The 27537-nt window shown below is 41.6% G+C and overlaps 1 protein-coding gene across 3 annotated transcripts; it reads left to right on the top strand.

Moving 5' to 3' along the window:
- Positions 1–2212: 2212 nt before the first annotated feature.
- Positions 2213–25818, top strand: plekhf2 (pleckstrin homology domain containing, family F (with FYVE domain) member 2). 3 transcript variants are annotated; one of them, XM_024385741.2, is made up of 2 exons: positions 2213–2368; positions 22308–25818. In XM_024385741.2, the coding sequence occupies exon 2, from the start codon at positions 22319–22321 to the stop codon at positions 23063–23065; it is 747 nt and encodes a 248-aa protein (XP_024241509.2). In that variant the 5' UTR covers positions 2213–2368; positions 22308–22318; the 3' UTR covers positions 23066–25818. The 3 variants fall into 3 exon arrangements, with proteins under 3 accessions (XP_024241509.2, XP_042160580.1, XP_024241507.2); XM_042304646.1 differs by having other exon boundaries at positions 2259–2285; XM_024385739.2 differs by lacking the exon at positions 2213–2368 and adding an exon at positions 8842–9139.
- Positions 25819–27537: the final 1719 nt, after the last annotated feature.

The following is a 27537-nucleotide window of genomic DNA, read 5'->3' as shown; positions in this document are numbered from 1 at the left end:
AATGTTCATTTCTCTACCAAAAGCCGCATCCAATGTCGTTTTAGAGATTTTCAACAGTACGTCAAACCGGCCACACAACCGCAGTACACTGAGGAGTATTTCTGTCTGTAATAAAGCCTTTTGTGGGGAAAAACTCATTCTGATTGGCTGGGCCTGGCTGCTAAGTGGGTGAGCCAATGCCCTCCCAGGCCAACCCATGGTTGCACCCCTGCCCAGTCATGTGAATTCCATAGATTAAGGCCTAATGAATTTATTTTAATTGACTTATTTCCTTATATGAACTGTAACTCAGTAAAATCTTTGAAATTTTTGCATATTTTTGTTCAGTATAGAAGAGAAAGCAGATCGGCTTGATGGGAAAGTGATGTATGTTAGTCCGTTCCTGACTTAATGCTGCGTTCAAAAACAACTGGGAACTCGGAAATCTCAGACTTGCAACTTCAATGCGTTCAAGACAACTGGGAATTTGGGGGAAAAACTAGCTCCAACTGGGAAAAATAGTTTTGAATGGTCATCCAACTCGGCATTCCAAACTCTGGCATCTTTCTAGAGCTCTGACTTTCTGACCTGAAGATCACTGACGTCATGATTTGACCTGTTTTTTTCCCCAAGTTCCCAGTTATCTTGAAAGCTCAATAGAGGCAAAGCAAAAAAAATAATGGTTGCGTGCCATCGACTGAAACATTGCTATAACATCTGGGATGCGTTCCTCTGACCAGGTGTTGGTGACGCATGTCAAATCTTACAATGCCTGGATAGGTACGCTATATGACCAAAAGTATGTGGACACCTGCTCGTTGAACATCTCATTCCAAAATCATGGGCATTAATATGGAGTTATAACAGCGTCCACTCTTATGGGAAGGCTTTCCACTAGATGTTTTAACATTGCTGCAGGGACTTGCTTCCATTCAGCCACAAGAGCAAGTGCAGGCCAGTCAAGTTCTTCCACATCAATCTCAGCAAACCATTTCTGTATGGACCTCGCTTTGAGCCAGGTGGTAATTGTTATGCTGAAAAAGGAAAGGGCCTTCCCCATACTGTTGTCACAAAGTTGGAAGCACAGAATCGTCAAGAATGTAATTGTATGCTGTAGCGTTAAGATTTCCCTTCACTGAAATTAAGGGGCCTAGCCCAAACCATGAAAAACAGCCCCAGACCATTATTCCTCCTCCACCAAACTACAGTTGGCACTATGCATTTGGGGAGGTAGCATTCTCCTGGCATCCGCCAAACCCAGATTCGGACTACCAGATGGTAAAGCGTGATATATCACTTCAGTTTCCTCTGCTCCAGAGTCCAATGGCGGCGAGCTTTACACAACTCCAGCCGACGCTTGGCATTGTGATCTTAGGCTTGTGTGCGGCCGCTCGTCCATGGAAACCCATTTCATGAAGCTCCCGATGAACAGTTCTTGTGCTGACGTTGGTTCCAGAGGCAGTTTGGAACTCGGTAGTGAGTGTTGCAACAGAGGACAGACAACTTCGCGACTGAGCCATGTTGCTCCTAGACATTTCTATCTCGCAATACCATCACTTACAGTTGACCTAGGCAGCTCTAGCAGGGCAGAAATTTGACTGACTTGTCGGAAAGGTGGCATTCTATGACGGTGCCACGTTGAAAGTCACTGAGCTCTTCAGTATGGGCCATTCTACTGCCAATGTTTGTCTATGTAGATTGCATGACTGTGTGCTCGATGTTATACACCTGTCAGCAACAGGTGTGGCTGAAATAGCCAAATTCACTAATTTGAAGGGGGGTCCACATACTTTTGTATATATAGTGTATTTTAAGTATTAGCCAACCACACTATATGTTATAGTAATCTGTCAGTCAATGACGTGACACACAACCATTGGTTGATGCGTGCAACATATGAGCAGGGGAACACAACCTATATGTGGTTAGCTGATAAATACCTATCATGCATTGTAAGATCTGTCAGGAGTCAGAAACATCTAAGCAGTGGAACATGACATAAGTATTTACTCAGTAGGGAGTCCATCTTCTCTACTATTGTTAGATCCCAGTTTACTAGTGGAGTAGCCTGCCTAGTTTACAACAGGGTCTGTTGACTAATCCTAAAACAAGAAAAATAAAGACCAAAAACCATTGTACACCAGTTTGCCACAATATCCCCGACCCGTCCAGTTTATGACTGCACGTCCCAGTCCAGCACTCACTCCCATATTTTTTTGAACAAGTCAAGTGACGCCACTACTCCCTGTAGCCATATTGTTATTACTTTCAAGGCAACGAGTGAGCCGCTACCCGCGGACAGCAAGGTAGAGGGCGACTGACAAGTGTGGAATTTCATTAAAACGAAGCTACAAGTTACTTGTAAATTGCTGGCTGAAGTTAAAGTCGGGTATGTGCTTTGTTGGAATGATATCTCACTATTTGTGTTATATTTTTAGCCATAGTCACAGCTACTGTAGCTAGCTAACGTTAACTCACCACTTGTCCACTGCACTGCGCTAACACTACAGCAGCTAAGTTAGCTAGTAAGTTGGAAACGGGACCGAATGGAGGATTTAGCTAGCCTTTGCATTAACATTGTGGCTAATGAGCTTAGCTAGCAACTAACTAAGTTGATCTATACACCAATTATGAATTATATTGAGATAACATTAGCCAAGTTAAACACGCGAGTCATCTTAAACTAGTAGCTAATGTTAGCTAGTTAACCAGTACACCATAGACGTCGTTAGCGAACTATCTTATTTAGCGCCCATTGACGATAGTATCGTCTGACTGGGGGTGTTTTGTTTAAGAGCCCCGACGCTTGTTCTAAACGTTAACGCATCGTTTGCGGTAGGGTTTTGAAAACACAAGGTACGTATCTTTCATATCAGCAGGTGGGAAAAAGTACTCAATTGTCATACTTGAGTAAACGTAAATATAGCCTAATAGAAAATGACTCAATTAAAATGGAAGTCACCGAGTAAAATACTACTTGAGTAAAAGTCAAAGTATTTGGTATTAAATATATTTAAGTAGCTATCAAAAGTAATTTGAATTGCCAAAATATCAAATCAGAGACAGTAGGGATGAACAGGGATGTTCTCTTGATAAGTGTGTCAATTGGACCATTTTCCTGTCTCAGTGTAACGAGTACTTTTGGCTGTCAGGGAAAATGGAGTAAAAGGTACATGTTATTCAGGAATGTAGTTTCGTAAAAGTTGTCAAAAATATAAACCGTAAAGTACAGATACCCCAAAACTACTACCGTAGTACTTTAAATAATTTTTACTTAAGTACTTAACGCCACTGTATATCAACGAGAAATAATTTCCTACAAACAAAGGTTAAATTACACACACCTTTTATAGGATTATGGCTCCCACAGAGACATATTTCCATTTCCATGTTACACCGCTTGTTTTCAGTAGTGATGGGGAAACAAAGCTTCCTGAAGCTTTGCACATTTCCAGCCAATTGTGTAAAATAGGTTCATTTACTCGGGGCTTTGATCGACACAGCATGCACACTAGTGGCACCTGGTAGTCAAAACAATTTAGCACAGCCAATTTATTATAGATGACATCCCACACAGCACTGCACAGTGTAAGCTTTTTGTCATCTCCCAAAACAATCAGGTGTTTGGCGCAGGTAGCCTAATGGTTAGAGCGTTGGGTCAGTAACCAAAAGGTTGCTTGGTAAATCCCTGAGCTGACAAGGTAAAAATCTGTCGTTCTGCCCTTGAACAAGTCAGTTAACACACTGTTCCCCGGTCGGCCGTCATTGTAAATAAGAATTTGTACTTAACTGACTTACCTAATTAAATACAAATAATAATTTGTATGATGAAAAGAAGCTTCGGACGTCACGTGCCTTTGATAAAGCATCTGCACACTGCTTCAAAATAAACTGCTTAGCGATTGCCTTGGCGCGCCAGTATTAAACGTAACATCACTAGTTTATGGAAGACAGAGTGGACTAACAACTTGTGCTAATTAGCTATCTGCATCACTGACACCTGTGTGTAACAAACATCTTGTCACTGAAAAATACTGTCGGGTGCAACTGTGTTAACCGGTTAAAACATTGTACAGTAAGTGTGGATTTGTGAAATTATTTTGTTGTGGGATGTAAGTAGAGGGATTTCTGTTTCTAGAACCGTACTGCAATTTAGAATCAATGCTTTCTTAAGGGCCCTTCCCAACAATGCAGAGAGAGAAATTGATAAACAATTGAAAAATTGTAACACAAGGAATAAATACATAATGAGTAATGATAACTTAGCTATATACATGGGGTACCGAGTCGATGTGCAGGGGTACAAGGTAATTGAGGTAGATGTGTAAATTTACTATGCAACGGGATAGATAATTAACAGTAGCAGCAGCGTATATGAGTCAAAAGAATTGGTGTAAAAAGGGCCCATGCAGATAGTCCGGGTAGCCATTTGGTTAAATATTTACCAGTCTTATGGCTTGGGGGTAGAAGCAGTTCAGGGTCCTTTTGGTTCCAGACCTCGTGCATCGGTCCTGCTTGCTGTGCAATAGCAGAACGAACAGTCTATGACCTGGGTGGCTGGAGTCTTTGACAATTTTTTTAGGGACGTGGATGGCAGGGAGCTTGTCCCCAGTGATGTACTGGGCCGTACGTACTACCATTAACACCTTGCACTTGGATGCCAAGCAGGTGCCATATTCAGTCACTAGGATCAGGATTAAGAAATTGTGATTCCGACATTAGCTAGCTAGATTTTCACCAGGTCAGAGCATCAGCGTTGTACAATTGTTAAAATTAGAGGTCTGTTGCTTTTACACACACACACACACACACACACACACACACACACACACACACACACTACTGCCCAGTGCCTGATACTGCTCACTTTACTGTAGAGTAGCAAAAGGACAAGGTTGTGCAAGTGTGTCAATAGGCTATTGCCTATTGAATACAGATGCTGTCATATTTTTCCCCTCGTAGTTTCACGTGGTCAGAGGCAATGCATGAAATGTGCATCTGCAAAGAAGCACCTACAAGTAGTCTTTTGACAGCGGTTTTGTCCCTTGTTTGTTTTTTTGCTTAACAGTGTAAAAACAGTATTCTATGAGCTAGGCCTAGGTGAGGCTAAATGCAATCGACTTGCCCAGGAGGACTCATCCCAGCCTCAGGTAACTTGCTGCTCTGCCACACCGGTACAGGATGTTGCTCTGGTTTCTGTAATCCAATACATGTAATCCAATATGGCTCTGTTTATAAATGGATGCAGATTAAATACACTAGAATACTTCCCACTCTGAAACAAATAGGTTGCAGTCGCTTTAGCAGCTCACAAATATTGTTAACTTGCTAAAGTGATTGATGCAGTGTAGTGTATGTCAATTGTGCTCATCTTTCTCACCAGAAAGTAGTTCTGTCACAGAAAGGCCTATAATGTATTGGTAAATAGTTTCCTGTCCCAACAGGAGGGTTCTTCATATTATGTAAGTGTTTCACTTCTGCATTTGTTGTGCCTGCCTCCCACCTGACGTTTTTGAAAAGGCACAATTCAGACTCACTTTTGCAATGCCTTTTACTTCTGATTTATTGTCTTTGTATGTCTCTGTGAGAGGATTTCACTTGAGAGCTTCACTTCTGTGAGAGGATTTCAGTTGTTAGAACTTCACTTTTATCCAAATAGGAGGTAAGCAAACAGTTAGCAAGATGGGACATGAGTAGCCTAGTTTTTTTATTGCTATTAGAAGACAGTTTTATTCAAAGTGGCTAACTGCAAGCCGTACCACTCAACTTTTTACCGTTCTCTGCTACCTCTTGTATTAAAATGTCCCAGAAGTGAATATGATGAACGAATGAGCACATCTGAAGGAGTGTAACAGATGTTGTTATGGTGCATTCCTGTGTAGCCAAACTCCTCGCTCTTGCTGGTTCTGCTCCTATGGTTGAGTTTAACGAGCGCTACCAAAAACCTGGAAAGAGTTTGGAAGAGCAGCCATTTCACATGTCATCAGAAAATAGCATGTGTTCATACTCAAACTGCATATGGAGAGCAGCTACCCTTTTTTTTCACTTTAAACATCAATCTGTAGTGAATGCTGTTGCCTGCTGCTGAGGGAGCGATCATAGCTTTCTGAGTGAGTGGTATGAGTAACAACTTCTCCACATAGAAGCAGCGAGCTTAAGGGTCAACCACATGACACAGTACCCTTTGACCTGTACCACAACTCGGTCGGAAAGAGGCGTGTCAGTCGGACTCTTGATCTCCATGGTGATTTTACAACCCTGTGAGCGGTCTGAGCTAATGCATAGACTTACTAAAGCTCCCACGCTGCCTATACTGGAAATTGTAGTGCTGGAAATGATGTTGTCAGCCTATAGGCCTAGCCTAAAAAATAATTGAGACAAAAAGGTACTTGGATCATACAGTTGAAGTCAGAAGTATACATACACTTTGGTTGGAGTCATTAAAACTCGCTTTTCAACCACTCCACAAATTTCTTGTAAAACTTTAGTTTTTGCAAGTCGGTTAGGACATCTACGTTGTGCATGACAAGTAATTTTTTCAACAATTGTTTACAGACAGATTATTTCACTTATAATTCACTGTATCACAATTCCAGTGGGTTAGAAGTTTACATACACTAAGTTGACTGTGCCTTTAAACCGCTTGGAAAATTCCAGAAAATTATGTCATGGCTTTAGAAGCTTCTGAAAGGCTAATTGACATCATTTGAGTCAATTGGAGGTGTACCTGCAGACATATTTCAAGGCCTACCTTCAAACTCAGTGACTCTTTGCTTGACATCATGGGAAAATCAAAAGGAAATCAGCCAAGACCTCAGAAAAAATATTGTAGACCTCCACATGTCTGGTTCATCCTTGGAGCAATTTCCAAACACCAGAAGGTACCACGTTCATCTGCACAAACAATAGTACGCAAGTATAAACACCATGGGACCGCACAGCCGTCATAACGTTCAGGAAGGAGACGTATTCTGTCTCCTAGAGATGAACGTACTTTGGTGCGAAAAGTGCAAATCATTCCCAGAACAACAAAGGACCTTGTGAAGATTCTGGAGGAAACGGGTACAAAAGTATCTATATCCACAGTAAAACAAGTCCTATATCGACATAACCTGAAAGGCCGCTCAGCAAGGAAGAAGCCACTGCTCCAAAACCGCCATAAAAAAGCCAGACTATGGTTTGCAACTGCACATGGGGACAAAGATCGTACTTTTTGGAGAAATGTCCTCTGGTCTGATAAAACAAAAATAGAACTGTTTGGCCATAATGACCATCGTTATGTTTGGAGGAAAAAGGGGGATGTTCGCAAGCCGAAGAACACCATCCCAGCCGTGAAGCACGGGGGTGGCAGCATCATGTTGTGGGGGTGCTTTGCTGCAGGAGGGACTGGTGCACTTCACAAAGGGAACATTTATGTAGATATATTGAAGCAACAAATCTCAAGACATCAGTCAGGAAGTTAAAACTTGGTTGCAAACGGGTCTTCCAAATGGACAATGACCCCAAACATACTTGCAAAGTTGTGGCAAAATGGCTTAAGGACAACAAAGTCAAGGTATTGGAGTGGCCATCACAAAGCCCTGACCTCAATCCCATAGACAATTTGTGGGCAGAACTGAAAAAGTGTGTGAGCAAGGAGGCCTCCAAACCTGACTGTTACACCAGCTCTGTCAGGAGGAATGGGCAATTATTCACCCAACTTATTGTAGGAAGCTTGTGGGAGGCTACCTGAAACATTTGACCCAAGTTAAACAATTTAAAGGAAATGCTACCAAATACTAATTGAGTGCATGTCAACTTCTGACCCACTGGGAATGTGATGAAATAAAAGCTGAGATAAATAATTATTTCTACTCTTATTGACATTTCACATTCTTAAAATAAAGTGGTGATCCTAAGAGTGCATTTTTACTAGGATTAAATGTCAGGAATTGTGAAACTGAGTTTAAATGTATTTGGCTAAAGTGTATGTAAACTTCCGATTTCAACTGTATATAGCGTGTCAACTTTTGGCCTGAGAGGCAGCTGAAGTCAATTTGGGTCAGTCACTTAGTCAATCTTTCAATGATTTCAATCAATTCAAATCGAATCCCATGGTCCATTTCCTGCTCCATTAAATTGATTCAGAGGTTTTATATAGCCTAGCCCACAACACTGGGGGATGGCTTCCCCTCCTCTAGTCAAATTTAACATACTTTCTCCTTAATGCTTCTTCTTTTTTTTTACTAGCTTCTGAGTCAGCAAGTTATGGCAATGAGTAAAGCTTTCCCTCCAAGGTTCTCAGTAGAGAATAGTAGATGAATAATTATTTGCCATTTTAAGAGTAGGGTGTTTTTTTGTTTTTTTTGTCCCTCCATAACCAGTGTTTATTTTTTTAAACTCACCTGCGCAAGGTTATAATTTAGCCTATTACCAGGTGGCTTCACTGTAATAGTTTACACCGTGGAATGTCCCACTCCACACCTTCACCCGAAGTTAGAGGTCCCCTAACAAAGGTTAGACTGAAATTCAAATAAAACCTTGTTGCTATTGGATTGATAAGGGTATTCTATAAATACAGTGCATTGGACATGCTTTGGTTAGACTGCCCTCTTGCTCTGGTTTAGAGAGCACATTCACAACAGTCCCAAGCAATTGTGCATGTCATGAATTAGGCTTGGGCAGTATATACCGGGGTATTTGGAAAAGCCACGGGATATATTTGTAGATACTTTTTAAGTAAATACTTGCAGTTAACTTGTGCAATACTATAGGAGATAAAGAACATTGCGTTCTTCAGTTCGTCTGTCACATTCTTATGAAGTTTACGGTAGTCCCCAGTCACGTGTCACATGGTGTTTGTTTACAAGAAAACGACGAGAGACTGGAGCTTTGTGAGTCACTCACTGTTGTGCAGCATGCGCCAGGGGATCTAATTACAGTATGGAATTCACAGCTAAATGTTTGCCAGCTAGATATATTTTATAACGTATGTTACATCTAAAATGTGCTATATGTCTGCAGTTGTGCATTTGGTGTGCAAATTTAGTAGCTAGTTAGCTATCTAGCTAAGTGGTTAGCTTATTCCTTAATCAAGCATTCGCTTGGTAACAGCAGAGAATCCCCTCCTGGATCAAGAGCCTTGTGGGCAAATATTAGTTTTGTGCGTGCAGCAAAATGAGTGAGTAGTATTTTTGAGTTACTTCTTTAGGTCAGAAACTGTACAAAATGTTTACAATGCGCTCTTTAGCATTTAGTTGGCATTCTCAATTGGGATTTCTCAGTGCATTCAGAAACTATTCAGACCCCTTCCTCTTTACCACATTTTTGTTACAGCCTTATTCTAAAATGGATTATGTACATTTTTACTCATCAATCTACACACAATAACTCTTAATGACAACGAAACAGGTTTTAAGTCATTTTTGGAAATGTATTAAAAATAAAATACAAATCTTATTTACAAAGTATTCAGTCCCTTTGCAATGAGACTCAAAACATCCTGTTTCCATTGATCATCCTTGAGATGTTTATACAACTTGATTGGAGTCTACCTGTGGTAAATTCAATTAATTGGACATGATTTGGGAAGGTGTGCACACCTGTCTATACAAGGTCCCACAGTTGACAGTACATGTCATAGCAAAAACCAAGGTCGAAGAAATTGTCCGTAGAGCCCCGAGACAGGATTGTGTCGAGGCACAGATCTGGGGAAGGGTACCATATCAACTGTAGTACCCGAAATGTGAAGTGAGAATGCCATTATGCCACTATATCATCAGAGGCTATTAGGTCCAATGGCTTGTTTTGAAAGGTCACCCCCCTATATTTGCAGTGAGGGGTTTGACCTTAACTTAGCCCTGTCCTATTCAACAGGTGGATGTGGCTGCACTGCACACCTGTTTAGATATCACATAAACGGCCACTTGACACAATATATTTACAACCCCCTTATCTCATATTGAGATCATGTAATCCTCTGTGTAGACATGCTGTGCTCATGGTAAGCCAGGAGTGTGTCCTCTACAAGGCTGAAGTTGTTTGTTGTAAGCTGATGATAACACAGTGCGGTAGTGTTGTCACGATACCAGAATTTTTTTGACTTCGTTACTCGATACCACAACAAATAAAGAAGGCATATCAGCCAAAGTCACAATGTCACTTGACCCAGACAGATCTTTTGAGTTCAATATCATTGCATTACAATTTGAGTTTTGGTAAAAAATAACGAATTACCTAAAGGTAATCATTTATTTGAATGGTAAATCTTAGGGATGTGCAGCTTTTTTTGGTTTTAAATGATTCGGAGCAATTTGGTTTGATTAGAGGAACGATTCGATGCACTAACATTTGTTGTATAAGCACATTCGTTTTCCATTCTAAATTCTAATGGAGTTTGAGCTGGGTGCCTTTAAGCTGAATCTGTCTGAGCTGACCTCTCACTGTGTGTGTGTGTCTATGATTTATGTCGGCACCTGAGCTGAGCCATAAGGATGACTCGGCATCTACCACCCCACTATCAGATAATGGGGATAATGTTTGCTTTTTGTCCCTAAACGTTAGATCTGAAATCCCCATCACCCACTAATTAATTTGTAATTTTTGCAAATTCAAAGTGTTTGACCTAGTAATGTATCAATATTCATGGTTACAAATTAGCTATGACATAGCCAATGACTATATAGCACAACTTTGGATTTCAGCCGTGTCTCAATTGAATGGTTAGACCTTTTTTGATTAAAAAAAAAATTAAATATGTATCTCCTGCCGCTTTGCCCATGCAGTGCGGGTAGCAAAAATGATTGCAAACATTGTTTATGCAGGATAAAGTTTATAATATCATATCTAAAAATGACCATATACATTGATTTTGTTTAAAGAAAACTATCAAAACTGTTGCTGATGGTGAACCTGAACAATCGATAAAAAATCTAGCTTAACCCCCGATCAGCAGGTTGGCTATAGTCAGCAGGTCTGCTACTTTATTCCGGTAAAAAAATGTTTTCAACAGCTCATTTGATTAACAATAACCTAGCAAATTACATTGGTGGTCAATCAACTAAGAAAGCCTAATATAGCACAAGCCAGGCCTCGCAGGACGCAGTGTACACAGTTTGACTAATCTACTGATATTGCCTGGGGTTGTTGGTAATCCATAATGCGATTTAAATTGCCTGTATTGATGCGATTAAATACAACAATACATTTCAAACATGAATTGTGCACAAGTTTTTAATTTATTTTTTAAACTTTAAACTACAGCTACTAGTTTTATGGTTGCAGCCATCAATTGTTCCATTAGCGATCACCTATATTGGCAAACACATTTCTCTAGTATAGGCTACATATCGTAATGAACGATATCAGCGAAATGCCTGCGATAAGTGATTGGTATGGATGGCTTCGATTATTTTTGGTTTACTGTCCCAGCTCTGGTTGTTCGGCGTGCAAAATTACTTGTTGATCAGTGATTGTCAACACCGTTACATGCTCGACACTGAAGGAGAGGAGACATCAGTTGTCACAAAGATGAGGTAGTTTTGGAAGGTAAGAAGAAAGTAATGGCCTATGATCAACGTTTTAATGGATCTTCTGACCGGTCGGTTTGGGGTCCCTCCAACCGATGCAGTCATATCTTAAACATTTAAACCGGGGACCAATGCATGTTTAGATCCCTAGTAAATCTCTATTCCCAGGGGTATTCAACTCGTACCCTACGAGGTCCAGAGCCTGCTGGCTTTCTGTTCTACCTGATCATTAATTGCACACACCTTGTGTCCCAGGTCTAAATCAGTCCCTGGTTAGAGGGGGAAAAAGCAGTGGAACTGGCTTCAAGCTCCAGAGTTGAATTTGAGGTCTTTAGATTATTGATAGACTGGGTAAATCAAGATGTAACCTATGCCTATCCACGGTACAGGTTAATGCATATTCAATAGGAGTGTGTGCATGCAATGAGTTATTGAGCTTATTTTCGCTGATTCCATGCGGCTACAGATGAAAATCATTTGGGGCATATTTTATTATACTGATCAACATTTGCTGCTTTTTATTTGTATAAAAGTGTGCGCAGTCTCTTAAGACCCTTGACTTCATTCACACACAGTCAGTTCGAGGCTAGAGAAAAGATTTGTGAATCGGGGGAGACAATGAAAATGTAAAGTTTTTCGTGTCAATCAGCTTTGAAATCAGCAATATTTTGCCTTAACGTTTACATATTATCAGAAGCATGTTACTAAGGTAGTGAATTGATGTTTGCTTCAGCTAGCAAGGAATGTTGGCCTATAATTTGTAGTTATTTAACTAGGGAAGTCAGTTAAGAACAAATTCTTATTTACAATGATGACCTACCCCAGGCCAAACCCTAACCCGGACGACGCTGGGCCAATTGTGCGCCGCCCTATGGGACTCCCAATCACAGCCGGTTGTGATACAGCCTGGAATCGAACCAGGGTCTGTAGTGATGCCTCTATCACTGAGATGCAGTACATTAGACCGTTGTGCCCCTCGGAAGTATCTTCTTGCAAGTGTTCTAGCCTGTAATGCTAATGAGTGCAGTGGTTCCTCAGGCCAGGCTAGCGAAGAGTAAGTGGAGCAGGCACGGTGCTCTCCCGCTATAAGGGGACATCTGCTGCCCTGATAGACATACTTTATCCTCTCTCAATCAGTAGACGACATGAGGCACGTTTGAGACTGACAGAAGTACCGAAAGTAACAAACTGGTTTTCATGTTCTATTATTGAAAAAGTACTGAAAGTTTGGTGTACTGTGCTACACTACAGTGCAGTGGTACTTCTCAGTCCCAAGGACTCAACATATTTTTTTCTGGCTGTCTGGTAAGTTCTGTCCTTGGTGATTGGGGCTGGCTGTGGAGTGGACAGCTCGTGGTCCTCTGGTTCTTGGACTTCCTGCCATCCTTAAAATGAGGAGAATTTGATACCAAATGGAACAACTCTGTGAAATTGAGTCTACTACTGTTACCAAAAAGCAGTGACGCTAGTAGAATCACCTCAGCACGATATAAGAGGAGATTTGGATTGGAGGAGAAGGAAGAGCAGAGTTGGGTGTAGTGAAGTAGTAGCCTAAATTATTTTGGAGGTGTCTGGTCACTGGTGACATTTGTTCTCAGTGAGGAGGCATAGGCCTATAGCTGTACTGTACTTCAGCTTACATAAACACCTGCTGCTGGTGGTGGGGAAGTCAAATGTGTCACACATACAGTGAGGGTGTGCTTATCCTCTCATACAACCTGTGCTACATGGTCCAAGGTGTTGTGAATCATGAGCTTGGCAGACATACTTTCACTTTAATAGCTGAAATGCTTGAGGCGGATATTCTCTTCCTGTCTGGTTGAATTATGCTATCCATCTTTCATCCAATGCAATGCTTCCTTCAATTAAAGGGGTAATCAGCAATTTCTACATCCATTTTAGACTTATACACTGAGTGTACAAAACATTAAGAACACCTTCCTAATATTGAGTTGCATCCCCCCCCAGAACAGCTTCAATTTTGCCCTCAGAACATGGATTCTCCAAGGTGTCGTAAGGGTTCCGCAGGGATGCTATGCCATTTTGACGCCAATATTTTCCACAGTTGGCTAGATGTCCTTTTGGTGGTGAACCATTCTTGATACACACAGGAAACTATTGGAAAACCCAGCTGTGTTGCAGTTCGTGACACAAACCGGTGCACCTGGCACCTACTACCATACTCCGTTCAAAGGCACTTCAAACTGTTGTCTTGCCTATTCACCCTCTGAATGGCACATACACAATTCATGTCTCAATTGTCTGAAGGCATAACAATCCTTTAACCCATCTCTTCCCCTTCATCTACACAGATTTTGAAGTGACATCAATTAGGAATCATTGATTTCAACTGGATTCACCTGGTCAGTCTGTCATGGAAAAAGCAGGTGTTCTTAATGTTTTGTACACTCAGTGTAAATTTAATTATATGTACCCATTTGATTCTTGAAGAATATAACTTATAAATGACTTAAGTTCAACTGTCGTGCCCTATCATAACCCCAAATATAAACATGTTTTACTCCCAATCTTTGTCAACAAAGTAAATAAAACCCTATATAGCCTTAAAACATAGTTAAAACTATCATTTTGACATCATGGATGGTGAATCCTTGCATCCATAGCTCTATGAATTTGAGTGGTTACATTTCTCAAGCCCTATCCCTTAACTTTTTACTGAAACTTCTGGGGAGGTCGCTTTATTGTTTTAACTGCTGGTTTCTGCTTTAAGGTCATGAATTCGTGTTTTGGTGAAAGGTGTAAAAATAACTTGATGCTCATCTCTTTAGATGAATGTGTGCAAGGTAATTACTTCCTCTGTAGGAGGCGGCTGTGGCAAACAAACTGTGCATAAAACATGTGCATAAAACAAACTGTGCATAAAACATGAGCCCCCCCCCCCCCAACAGTGACGTTGTGAAGCTACCACGCCAAGAGTTTCTAAACTACTAGCTACCAAGAGTTTCTAAACCCAGAGGTGCAACATTGCGAGGCTTCCAGGAACGCTTGCAAAATAGACTGAGCAGGCCGTGGTTTGGTGTTTTGAGAATTCTTAATTAGTAGTTGAACGTGTTATTACTCCAACCTTGTGAAAGTGACAAACACGTTTTCATTTTCGTCAAAAACAACTTTATATTGAAGGAGTACCTTTACTTTGATGGCCTGCACATGTGCAGTTGTGCACCAGACGACCGTTAGACCCGCTGACGTGTTTTTACTCATGAGCTTAGCTAGCCAACGTTGCCATGACGTCACCTACTAGCGTGATCGGGGATTTCTATTGGCGAAGCAGTTTCTGCCTGTCTTTGACCTCTCATATGAAAAAGCAGCAGCATCCTTGTCAGCAACTGAACCCTCTTAATCGATTTGCTTGTTTTGGAGGTTTCTGTTTGGGATAGAGCTAGAGATCGACCGATTATGATTTTTCGATACCGATTATTGGAGGGCCAAAAAAGCCGATACCGATTAATCGGCCGATTAAAAAAAAAAAAAAAAAAAAAATGTAAATAAATAAATAATACGCTAAAAAAAGTTTTTTTTAAATTACAATGTATTTGTAATAATGACAATTTACAACAATACTGAATGAACACTTATTTTAACTTAATATAATGCATCAATAAAATCAATTTAGCCTCAAATAAATAATGAAACATGTTCAATTTGGTTTAAATAATGCAAAAACAAAGTTTTGGAGAAGAAAGTAAAAGTGCAATATTTGCCATGTAAGAAAGCTAACTTTTCAGTTCCTTGCTCAGAACATGAAAACATATGAAAGCTGGTGGTTCCTTTTAACATGAGTCTTCAATATTCCCAGGTAAGAAGTTTTAGGTTGTAGTTATTATAGGAATTATAGGACTATTTATCTCTCTACCATTTGTATTTCATTAACCTTTAACTATTGGATGTTCTTATAGACACTTTAGTATTGCCAGTGTAACAGTATAGCTTCCGTCCCTCTCCTCGCCCCTACCTGTGCTCGAACCAGGAACACATCGACAACAGCCGCCCTCGAAGCAGTGTTACCCATGCAGAGCAAGGGAAACAACCACTCCAAGGCTCAGAGCGAGCAACGTTTGAAACGCTATTAGCGTGCACTAACTAGCTAGCCATTTCACTTCGGTTACACTAGCCTCATCTCGGGAGTTGATAGGCTTGAAGTCATAAACAGGCAATGCTTGACGCACAACGAAGAGCTGCTGTCAAAACGCACGAAAGTGCTGTTTGAATGAATGTTTACGCGCCTGCTTCTGCCTACCACCACTCAGTCAGATGCTTGTATGCTCAGTCAGATTATACGCAACGCATGACACGCTAGATAATATCTAGTAATATCATTAACCATGTGTAGTTAAGTGATTATGATTGATTGTTTTTTATAAGATAAGTTTAATGCTAGCTAACAACTTACTGCATTCGCGTAACAGGCAGTCTCCTTGTGGAGTGCAACAGGTCGTTATTGCGTTGTACTAGTTAACTGTAAGTTTGCAAGAGTGGATCCCCCGAGCTGACAAGGTGAAAATCTGTCGTTCTGCCCCCTTTTTTTAATATATATATATATATATATTTTTTTACCTTTTATTTAATAGGCAAGTCAGTTAAGAACAAATTCTTATTTTCAATGACGGCCTAGGAACAGTGGGTTAACTGCCTGTTAAGGGGCAGTACTACAGCTCAGGGATTCTGAACTTGCAACCTTCCGGTTACTAGTCCAATACTCTAACCACTAGGCTACCCTGCCGCCCCTAAACGCGGCAGTTAACCCACCTTTCCTAGGCCGTCATTGAAAATAAGAATGTGTACTTAACTGACTTGCCTAATTAAATAAAGGTGTTAAAAAAAATAAGTTTTTAATCGGTAATATTGGTGTCCAAAAATACCGATCTCCGCTTGTTATGAAAACTCGAAATCGGCCCTAATTAATCGGCCATTCCGATTAATCGACCTCTAGATAGAGCCATTTGTATGCTCTTTCTCATTTTCTTCCTTCTGACACTTTCATTCTCTTAGTATCTGAGTCACTTCTCTGTCTTGCCAGAGTTCATGAGACGTGGGCCGGTATAGAACTGAATTGCACTTTCAGACTCGGTGGTCCTCAGAGTATTCTAGTGTCTGAAAGTTAGTTAGGCTAAGAAATGTTGTAGCTCAGCACTGAGGAGAAAGGTTGAATGTCCCCTGCTGCCTCCCTCCATCTGCTTCATGAAGACAATTGTTTTGCAATGGTGACCCATCTGGGGAAACCTTGGATTATTTTTAGATGAACTGTCTCCCAATTTGAGACTGAAAGAAGACTGTTTTGCATGCAGTGCCTCTTCTGTTCAACGTTACAGGAAGGAAAGGGCAAGGAACCATTCATTATGAGAGCCAGGCCTTTTTAAACCTGCTGTTTATTGGCAGTGTCTCCTCCTATACCAATAGTTTATTATGACCATTACACCATGTGTAGCTTGGATGCCCTCCTGCCTAAGGAAAATGTTAGCATTATTGGCCTTCATGTTGCCTCACAAAGATGTAGGGTGGCAACTGTGTTCATTGGGCCCTCCCCACAAACTCATATAAACTTCACATAGAAAATGTTGTGGGGAGAAGAAGAAGAACTAACATCATGAGTGTTGACTTTCTGAAGAAGTCCTGTTTTCATGTCTGCATAATGTTGGGTGTATTTTCACAACCTCAATCTGATTCTGGGCAAAATGGCTAGAAAAATAAACCTGAAAGAGCGAGAGGACAGGGCTCGTAATCTATTAATCATGGGTTTATCTTTAGCTACTGCTTCTCCCGTAACCCGAGGTAGGCTATAGCAACAAGTGTCGGCGTCAGCTAACCGTGCAATTCAAAATGAAGTCTTTAGTCCTGTTACTCCAGCATCTAAAACTATGAGGAGTGCTCTGTAAAAGGTTGTCCTTTTTCCCAACCTGTCCAAGATCTGATGGCAGAGGGAAAGTTTGAGGTTCTGAAAGGACCAGCTGGTGATGGGGAAGCCCATAGTCAACCTGGTGCTGGTATAGAGGTGTATTCACCACCTTGCTACCTTCTGCTACCTGGCAACCTTCTCCCACCTGTCAACTTGGCAACCTGTACGTCCACTCAGAGACAAGAGCAACCAATCAGCACATGACAACCTAAAACACTCCCAAGTGTTGTTGCCACCTGTTGCGTGGTGTCTGACCGGAGTCTAGATTTGTGTGAGGAGGTGGTTATCCTGTATGTGTTTTGGCTTGGTAGTTCTTTTGCAAAAAATGTTCTTTTTTTGTTGTTGTTGTTGATATTACTCTTGAAATCGAGTCTTTTATCTGTCATTATTAATAACAGTACTAAATATTTTGTGAACATACGCATGTGTTTGATTCGATGACTCATGAGTAATTACCCTGTTCCAGTGCATATTTTCTTTTGTCACTAATCATTTGGACAAATCACGATTTCACAGGTGTGCGTGCACATCTTTAACATTTCAGAGAGGGGAGGGGTCATTTGGCCCATAAACTTGCCTGTAACCTGCAAAGAGAGGGGGTGGAGCTACAGCTCTGCTTCCCCTCGTTCTAGTATCTTTTCTGGCAAGTCTGCAACCAGAACTTAATCAAGCATCTGATGCAATTACGTGGGATTTTAGTTATGGATTTCTGAGATTACTTGATACTAGGTAGTGGACCCTGTGTACCCTAACCTATTTGACAGCAGAAGTACATGCACGCACATGCATAGTATTAAAAGGTCTAAATGAATTCAGTCAGTATGTGCTTACCCTTTCAGGCAGTGCACTGGTTGACCTGTTGAGCTGAAGGCGGTGTATGGCCTGAGCTAAGCTGAAAGGACATGAGATGCTTTTCTGTCTTCCCCATCTGTTTACTGCGTGTCACACTGAAGAGGAGGCGGTGTGAAAGTGAGACTGAGGTCATTCTGCTGTTATTTTGGATGAGAGCTGGAATCTGCATCTTCGGAACTAAATCTATTAAATCCACTGAAGCACTACATGTACTATAGGCCTAAGACACGTTAGGCCTGTTACTGTATAAAGTTTATGCAAAATCTATAGCCTCACTGAAGCACTTGTCTCTGAAATGGCATAGGCCTCCCTCTCCACTCTGTGTTTAACTTTGCAAAGCAGAGGTGAGTCACAGTAGTTCACACAGTCACAACCAGGATTGGCAGTTGGTTTTGTCCCAACATGTTGGGCCCTTCAGATGAAAACCACCACGCCTAACCTGGTGGGCGCAGAACCTTGCGCCTCAATGCCAAATGTCAAAGCGTCCTCGTATGCCTTTGCCATTTACATGTAGGTGTTTGAATCGATGCCTCCATGCAGCCTCACCGCCGCAAAGTATTGCATTTTTTTTGACAGTGTAACGTGATCAAGATCATCAGTTGTAATCAGATGTGTTGAAAGGTTTAGGCCTTCTCTCTTTCTATTGGGCATTAAGTACCAATGAAGAGACCAAGCAGCCTTGTATCTTTCTCTTAACCTAACTCCCTATGATTAATTTCCCTGACACAATCCTTCATCATTCCTTTTCTCTTGACTGCAGCTGAAGCTTGTTGTCATGGCAGTAGGCAGAGAGGCCTCACTAACAGGGCTAATATGTCTCTAAACAATATCCCCTCCAGGCAGGGGCACACAAGGCCCTATACTCAATGGCTCCATATTACCTGTCGTCAATAGTGTTAGCTCTCTGGGCTAGGTGGCTAATGCACAGATAACTGTGAGCCTGTGTGCCCTCCCTGCCTGTAGCTTGGCCCCAGTGCTTATGTTAGTGTTAGCTTCTGCTGCTAATTAGCACAATCCCAGAGCAGCAACAGTGGGGCCAGGCCTGGAGTGGCATTGTGTTGCTATGATCCACTCCATATTACAGATCTGCCAGAGGTGTGTACCTAGGTTTGAATTTGTCTTGGTATCAACATCAAGAGATGGCCTAGTTGAGTAGACTGTGTATGCAATCTGTAGGCTTGATTTGAGATTGAGTGATCAAAAATAATGTGCCTATAGTATTGTATGCATCAGATGCATGTGCATCACCAGTTCAAGCAACTGAAGTCTGTCCCTCTTGCAGGGTACAGGCCCACAGGGCAAACACAGCCCATCGTCTTTCTCATCAATTACCTTTGACCTATATGAATGTACAATTACAAGCTCCCGCTCAGTGCTTTTGCTGGAAGTTGGGTCGAAGCAGATTCACTTCTGTGTTTGCTTTGCTAGTTTTGGATTCACTCCAAAGAGTGGGAGAGATGAGGGTAGCATTGTATTTGTCACATACGCCAAATAGAACAGGTGTAGACCTTACAGTGAAATGCTTACTTACAAGACCTTAACCAACAAAATGAGAGGTATAAAATAACAGTAGTGAGGCTACATACAGGGGGCACCGGTACAGTCAATGTGCGGAGGCACAGATTAGTCGAGGTAATTGACGTAATATGTACGTAGAGTTAAAGAGACTATGCATAGATAATAACAGCAGTTATGAGCAGTTGATGAGCAGTTGACATACCAGGTAGGGATGAAACCCTGGTGCAGCTGTATAACTTTTTTAGGCTCTGAGGACCCATGCCAAATCCTTTCAGTCTCCTGAGGGGGAATAGGCTTTGTCGTGCCCTCTTCACAACTGTCTTGGTATGTTTGGACCATGATAGTTTCTTGGTAATGTGGACATTAAGGAACTTGAAGCTCTCAACATGGTCCACTACAATGAATAGCATTCTCATGTAGGTGTTCCTTTTGTCCAGGTGGGAAAGAGCACTGTGGAGTGCAATAGAGATTGCATCATCTGGGGATCTGAGGCGGTATGCAAATTGGAGTGGGTCTAGGGTTTCTGGGATAATGATGTTGTGAGCCATGACCAGCCTTTCAAAGCACTTCATGGCTACAGACATGAGTGCTTCGGGTCAGTAGTCATTTAGGCAGATTACCTTAGTGTTCCTGGGCAAATGGGGCTTTCTGGTTTCATGCCATGGTTCTGTGAAGCTGCAGATGGAAGTGCCCTAAGGATAGAGAGAGAGAGTGAGGGAATTAGATTGGGAAAGACAGATGGTGTTTTCTGGGCAGAGAGCGAGGTTAAGGAGGCGAGCGAGTAACGGAGGTTGTCATCGTTATGAAAGTTAGATAGGAGCAGCTTGGTTTTTCTACTGGTACATCAGAACCTGTTAGAATATAATGTCACAGTGCAATTCTCTACTGGTACATTAAAGGGATAGTTCACCCAAATGACATTGGTTTCCTTACTCTGTAAGTGGTCTATAAGACAAGGTGAAAAGCACAGCAATCCATGCTTTGGTTTAGTTTCAACATTTTCCAAGTCATGGGACTGATATTAGCATTTTTGTGCTTCATGTTCAAAGCATCAATAAGTGACTTTATTGAGCTTTACAATCAATGTAGGATACTTTCACATGATTTGGATATGATGCGTGGGGGAAAAAAAGCTATCAGTCCCATGACTTGAATGGGATTTGTGCCACAAAAGCTAAAATGTTAGCATGTGGAAACCGTGCCAGACGAACTAAACCAAAGTATGGGCTGTCATACCTTCTTCATCGACTGCTTACAGGGCATAATTAAGTAATTTCAGTGAACCATCTCTTAAAGACCCATATTAAACTCTTTCTCTTTTTTAACACCCATCTTCTGTGGACATCATTAATCTGCAGCTATCAACCTTCATTAAAATGGTTCTCCAGATTATTTTGTGGGGAGGATGGGAGTTATTAATACTAAGCATTTGCTTCTCTGTGTGTGTGTGTGTGTGTTCCTTGAAGCAGTGTTTCCCCTATATTAATTTAGCAGCGGTGCCGCTACTGAAAAAATAAATATAAATAAAATACAGATTTCTGCCGAGACGCACTTTTTAAGATCAGAGTGACAAGTTACAACAAGTTGCTTATCTTCCTCAGATTTTCAGTAGCTCGCCCGAGAACCTCCAAGGTAACTTGAAATCCTGGAAGTGTAGCCAACCCATGGAGAGAGGATTCGAGAGCCCGAGAGCCCGTTTTTAGCATGGGCAGCGCTATTGATGACTTTCACCATTTTGAAGTAGTTAGCAGGGTGGGACTTCTCATGAGTAAAGGAAGGATCACATAATTCCATCCAGGTCATCAGGAGGCATCAGCCAGTGAATTATACTTGTGTGAAAAGGTGGCAGTAAATGTATACCTGTTAAAACTGCACACTTCAGGTGGCAGTATGCACCCTTTCACTTTGTTTACCATCTCATAGGAGTAGTAGAGGAAGAACATTTGACTACTTCAAAATGGAGATGGCCTCAATGGCGCTGCCCATGCTCTCACAGTTGCCTTAATGGGTCAAATACAATGTTGCGTCCTCTAACTATCTTTTAGCCAACCATATTAATAGCTGTATGTGATAATTGTTAACTAAGATAGTAACATTACACTAGCTAAATTACTTTTTGGGTTAATATAGAATGCTCTGGTGGTGTCATTGAGATCAAGAGAGAAAATGAAACTGTCCTCGATTTTCAGAAGTGTTTTAAAGGAAGATAACATAATTACATGTTCATGTATTTTGGAGTAGGATGTCTAATAAAGCTCACTCAAAAAGGAGGATTTTCATATTTTATTAAGTTAATAAAGCAGCTAAGTGAATGAGACTTCAGGACTTGTCCATGGACATTTTTCAGAGGTTCTCAATTGAAATTCGTCTGTATTGCCTGACATATTTCCAATATTGCTTTTCATATTCTTAAAATACAATGAGGATGAGACTTTTATTCCACTTTCAATATTTGTATAACAGCTTTGAAGGGGTATTTGCAAAACATTCAAATACAAAAGTTTTCTCTCTCTCCCTCCTCTCTCTGTCTGCTCCAGGCGAGGCTAAGATGGTGGACCGGCTGGCGAACAGCGAGGCCAACTCCAAGCGGATCCAGGTAGTCGAGGGCTGCTTTGGCGCAGCGGGCCAGCCACTGGTCATACCGGGCCGCGTACTCATCGGTGAGGGTGTGCTCACCAAGCTGTGTCGCAAGAAGCCCAAGGCGCGCCAGTTCTTCCTGTTCAATGACATCCTGGTGTACGGCAACATTGTCATCCAGAAGAAGAAGTACAACAAGCAGCACATCATCCCGCTGGAGAGCGTCACCATCGACACGGTGGCTGATGAGGGCGACCTGCGGAATGGCTGGCTCATCAAGACACCCACCAAGTCCTTCGCTGTCTACGCCGCCACCGCTACTGAGAAGTCAGAGTGGATGAGCCACATCGGCAAGTGCGTGGGCGACCTGTTGGAGAAGAGCGGCAAGGCGCCGACTGGCGAGCACGCAGCCGTCTGGATACCAGACTCAGAGGCCACCCTCTGCATGCGCTGCCAGAAGATCAAGTTCACGCCCCTCAGCCGCCGCCACCATTGCCGCAAGTGCGGCTATGTGGTTTGTGGCCCGTGCTCTGACAAGAAATTCCTGCTGCCCAGCCAGTCGTCCAAGCCGGTGCGTGTGTGTGAGTTCTGTTACCTGCAGCTGGCCTCCGCAGGAGGGGGGATGGGCTTAGGCCCACGCTCGGACTCCTACAGTCGGTCAGGGTCAAAGTTCAACAACGTGTCAGACGACGAAGATGAGGAGGACAGCAGTGACTGAGGAAGGCCCTCCTGACAGCCTTCCATCTTCCCCTTTTAGTAATCAATTAGCAATATTCCACTTATAATTATAGTTTTTTTCTCTCCACAGCAGGGTTTTGAAGAAAAGTTATTTTTTTCTTCTAGCTGAAATAAATGCTTTTTAATGATAATATAGTGAAATGCCTGATGGGAATTGTAGTAAGTTTGGTAAAAATATCCCACACACTATTTGTAGTATGGCTGCTTCCTGTATGGCGTGCTCCACAGTCATCCTCTTTGTTTTCCATTAAACAGTGGACCTCACTACAGGAGAGAATGATGCTAGGAGTCATGTAGCACCTCTCATTGTCCTCTCTGCTAATGTCATCCTCTTCTATTATATTCTTGATTTCATTTCCCCTTTTTTATTTTTTTTATTTTTTACAGATGAACCTTAAGAGGTACATGCCTCAATGCTGATATTTCTGCAGGGAGAAGCGATTAGCATTCAGTCACACGTCACATGGTCTACCTACCCATTTAAATATTTCAGGTAAAATACCTATAGGTGCTTTTTTTCTAGGTTTGTAGCTGCTTCATTATTTTCTAACCTAAATAACCCCTCCTTCACTAACCTCTCAAATGACAAATCAGCTAAAGCGTTATGATTGTATGGTGAAGCTCCTCTAGGTGTGTATGTCTTAGTGTTGGCCAACTTTCAGTTTTGAAGTTGAAGAGTTTTTCTACACAGCTTAGCTTGTAATAGCATGTATTTGAAATGCACATAGTCAATCATCCCAAAAATGTACCTCACACAGACCTTAATTTTCACACAGTGCCTTCTGAGAAAGTGAGTTGTCTGGGTAGCCCTGTTTTAATGAGATATTGCATCAGACCCTAGTACTGTAACTTCTATTTTGAGGCTGTGTTCTGTCGGTATAACCCTAAGCTGAATAATGGCTGTAGGGAGAAGTTTGTGTGATCATTGTGTCGGTGTGTGTGAATGCGCTAGAAAACTTTACTTCAGATATTTTTTACTAAATCATAGAAAACATGCACCTAAAAATATTGTCATGCTTTATAGAGTACTGTCCAGTGTTGGAGATATGGGTTTATCTAAAGTATTTGGCAAGTTTCTGGCTGGAGTCTCCACTGAGTGCCTCTAGAGTGCTGTGCGAGCAGAAACTTGACCTGTGGTGATCAGGAAATCAGTCCATTGTCTTACTGTGGTCTCTTCAGTATGTGACTGCTTCCTAACCTGCCCTCAAAGTTCCAGGGTATCCTGACCTGTCAGAAAATAAAGCTGAACTGAACTTGCCTGAACAGAGAATGGGAAATCATTGCATAACGCACAGGAACTGTACAGGAAGTGTCTACCATCGACTTCTCTCAGAGGAACCAGGACTGTCCCTGCCCCCCTGTGGCCCTCTTCCAACTGTATTTCCCTATAAGGTATGGCCAGTCTGTGTCAGCTGACACTGACATGTGAAAGGCTTGTTGGAGGACTAGTGATGACCTACCCGCAACCACCATCACTTTTTCACGCTGTGAAGCGAATGTCAAATGCACTAACCATTTCAGGTTTTACACTCTGGGACAGGCAGATCTAATTCAATCACTTTCAGTCTGGGCATAGTTTATCTTCCTGTGTTTCCATGGGAATCCTTTCTCTCCTTTTTTTTAAAGCAACTTGTTTTTACACCTAAGCAGTCAGGCTCACAGGTGGCAAGACTTGAACTAATTTGTAGTCTTTCAGTGTAATATGGAACGTTTATCCTGAGATGTGTGTGTGTGTGTGTGTGTGTGTGTGTGTGTGTGTGTGTGAGTGACAGAACTGACAAAAGGGATCATTTTTCTTTCCTTTTTTTTCTTTTTTAGCTTCTCTAAGAAGTAACTGTAGAACCCTATAAAAGTCCATCTCTTTGGCAAGCAATAAGACATGAGACGTCATACAGTACTTTGATGCAAATCTCCTACCCCATTGTCTTTGATTATCAGGTTGTATTGTTGCAGATGCTCAAAATACTACATCCCTCACTCTTGAAGGTTTATCATTATACTCAAACAACATACCGATATTGGGCACAACTATATTAATGCAAATCCTACCATAATCTGTAGTTTCCTTTATCAACTATTTTTTTTCTTCTTTCACCTCACTTAAGGAATATTTTGAAATTACTTCTGTTGATTTTGTATATTTGTATAGTGTTTGGGGTTTGTTTTGTACAGTATACTATGTAGTTATACAAATGCCGCTGTTTCAGGTCTCCTTGTGCTCGTCTTACCTTCATGTATGGACCGGATTAAACACCTGCACTTTACTCTCTTTCTCTGGAGAGAGGTCGTAAACAAGAGCTACATTACCGCTGAGACCGTAGACTGACAGGACTGGATTTCCTGTCTGACATCACCTCAGGAGAGTGAGCTAGGGGGACCTACACAACCTGAGAATTAACATTGTACACCCGTTAAGCAAAAATGATGTCTGAACACAGAACTGAGGGAACAATGTGAGATTTCTTAAAAGGAGCATAGCATACTTTTTTGTTTGTTTTCTTTGCCTGCTTATCTGGTTTGGTTTGTTAACCTCTCAAGCCTCATGGAATTGAAGTTCTCTCCATTGCTATCGGGTGGTGTTTTTTGTTGTCTTTTCTAAGATTTTTTTTTTTCTGTTGCCATTTAAATTCTCGTTATAAAAGTCTTAAGGGCTTAAACCTGAATGTAATACAGCATATCATTGGATACTAATTTTCTCTGAATTGAAATATATAAATACCATATTGCCTAAAATCTGTCTCTTCTTTGGCTTGCTGGAAAAAGTCCTCATGGCTTCAGAGGGGAATGACTATTTACTATGGTGTTTAGAGGGAGCTTGCTAGGTGGTGGCGACAGTCTTCTCGGGGAGCTGAGAACTGACTGTTCCATGACCTCATAGGCTGCCTGATAGTCACATGGCCTGTAGTGCTCGTAATAATCATGCCATAATCCAGCAGCCAAACTGCTCTGTTTGTCCAGTGACTCAACGGGAAGCCCAGAAAATTCTGAGACTTATTTTGTTTTCCTTATGCATATCTTAACATTCGTGATCAAGTCACTTTTAGTTATGTAGTAGAATTTAATTAGCCACTGCTTTCTATTCCAAGCATCGCAGAATTCCTTGTGTATTGTGCAACTTAACCAATTCTTACACAATGTTGAGGAATTCTGCCAGGCTCTGCACCAAGCATTTCTGAATGCTATTTTACTCATTCTGAAGATGCCATGTTCATAGCTGTCCTTTCATTTATCTGTTCGACATCTTACATTCATCCATTTCTGATGAATTATCAAGAGGCCCTCAACTGAGCCTGTGGTGTCTTGACAAAGTCAAATAAAGTTAAGATTATAGGGTTGTTTGTCACATTTACCATTCCCTGAAACAATAAATTATGTATGAAGCTTAACTTGTCCAACAAGTGCAAAAAAGCGTTAAAAAAAATCTGGAATAGGAATATTTTACTGTCCATCTCCCCTCAGTACAGGTCTATCAAAACGTTCAGGTTGAAGTTGGTTAAATGCCTCCAAATCCCTCTTGATACACCATCCAGCCCAAGTCTTTCTGATACACCATCCAGCCCAAGTCTTTCTGATACACCATCCAGAGAGAGATTCAGCCCCAGCATGGCAACAAAAAATAGTGTTCAACATCTTCAGAAAAGCACTATTGATTGCTTAAAGCCTACGACATCAAGCTGAGGAAACAACGGACAATCAGACGGGCAGCCATCCGCACTGATGTCCATCCGGCCTCTAAAGACTGGCAGGTCGACCACCCATGACTGGTTGGAGGAAGAGAAGAGGTATTGATTAAGCTAGCTGCCAGTGGGATGTGGCAGTTTAACACGCCACTAAGAAAGCAAGATGTACTTGCTCAGGTCAGGTTGGGTGTTGTGATCAGCGGGGAAGCTAGACCGCTTTGTCCATGAACAACATGCAATAAATGCACAGACAACCGTTGAGTGGGGTGTTCGGTGTAAAGGTGAGAACTGCTTGTGTGTGACTACTCTCTTACAGATGGGAGCGATGGCTGGTCCTGATGCTGTAACTTCAAAAGCTGCATGGCACTTTCTACTGGCAGACGCTTAAACTGGACGCATGTAGCCTACTGTCACAGTCTTCTACTAGGGACAGTGTTCCTACTGAGAATAGAAATTGATATTACCGCAGAAGGCTGGTGTGTTGGACAGTTTATGCCACACATGCTATACATCCTCTATTGCAGCGGTTTTGAACTGGAGGTTGGAATGCCTTCTCCTGGCGTTCTCCTTTTCTACTTTCTTTTTGACAAGGGTGCTACAAAATGCTATATTTAAAACTCATTTTCATTTTCTATCTGAGAGTACCTTATTCATACTGCTTTGTATGAGAAACCGATTTCAAATGAATGATGGTGGAAAAGCTGTTTTGAAAAGCAGCTGTAATGGTCCATGTGTCATTCTACAAAGCCACGTTGTTTCACTCCACAGGTAT

Source organism: Oncorhynchus tshawytscha, linkage group LG23 (genome assembly GCF_018296145.1).
Source record: "Oncorhynchus tshawytscha isolate Ot180627B linkage group LG23, Otsh_v2.0, whole genome shotgun sequence".
Lineage (NCBI taxonomy): Eukaryota > Metazoa > Chordata > Actinopteri > Salmoniformes > Salmonidae > Oncorhynchus > Oncorhynchus tshawytscha.
Note: the sequence above shows the minus strand (reverse complement) of the source record. Positions and strands in the feature narration are given on the sequence as shown.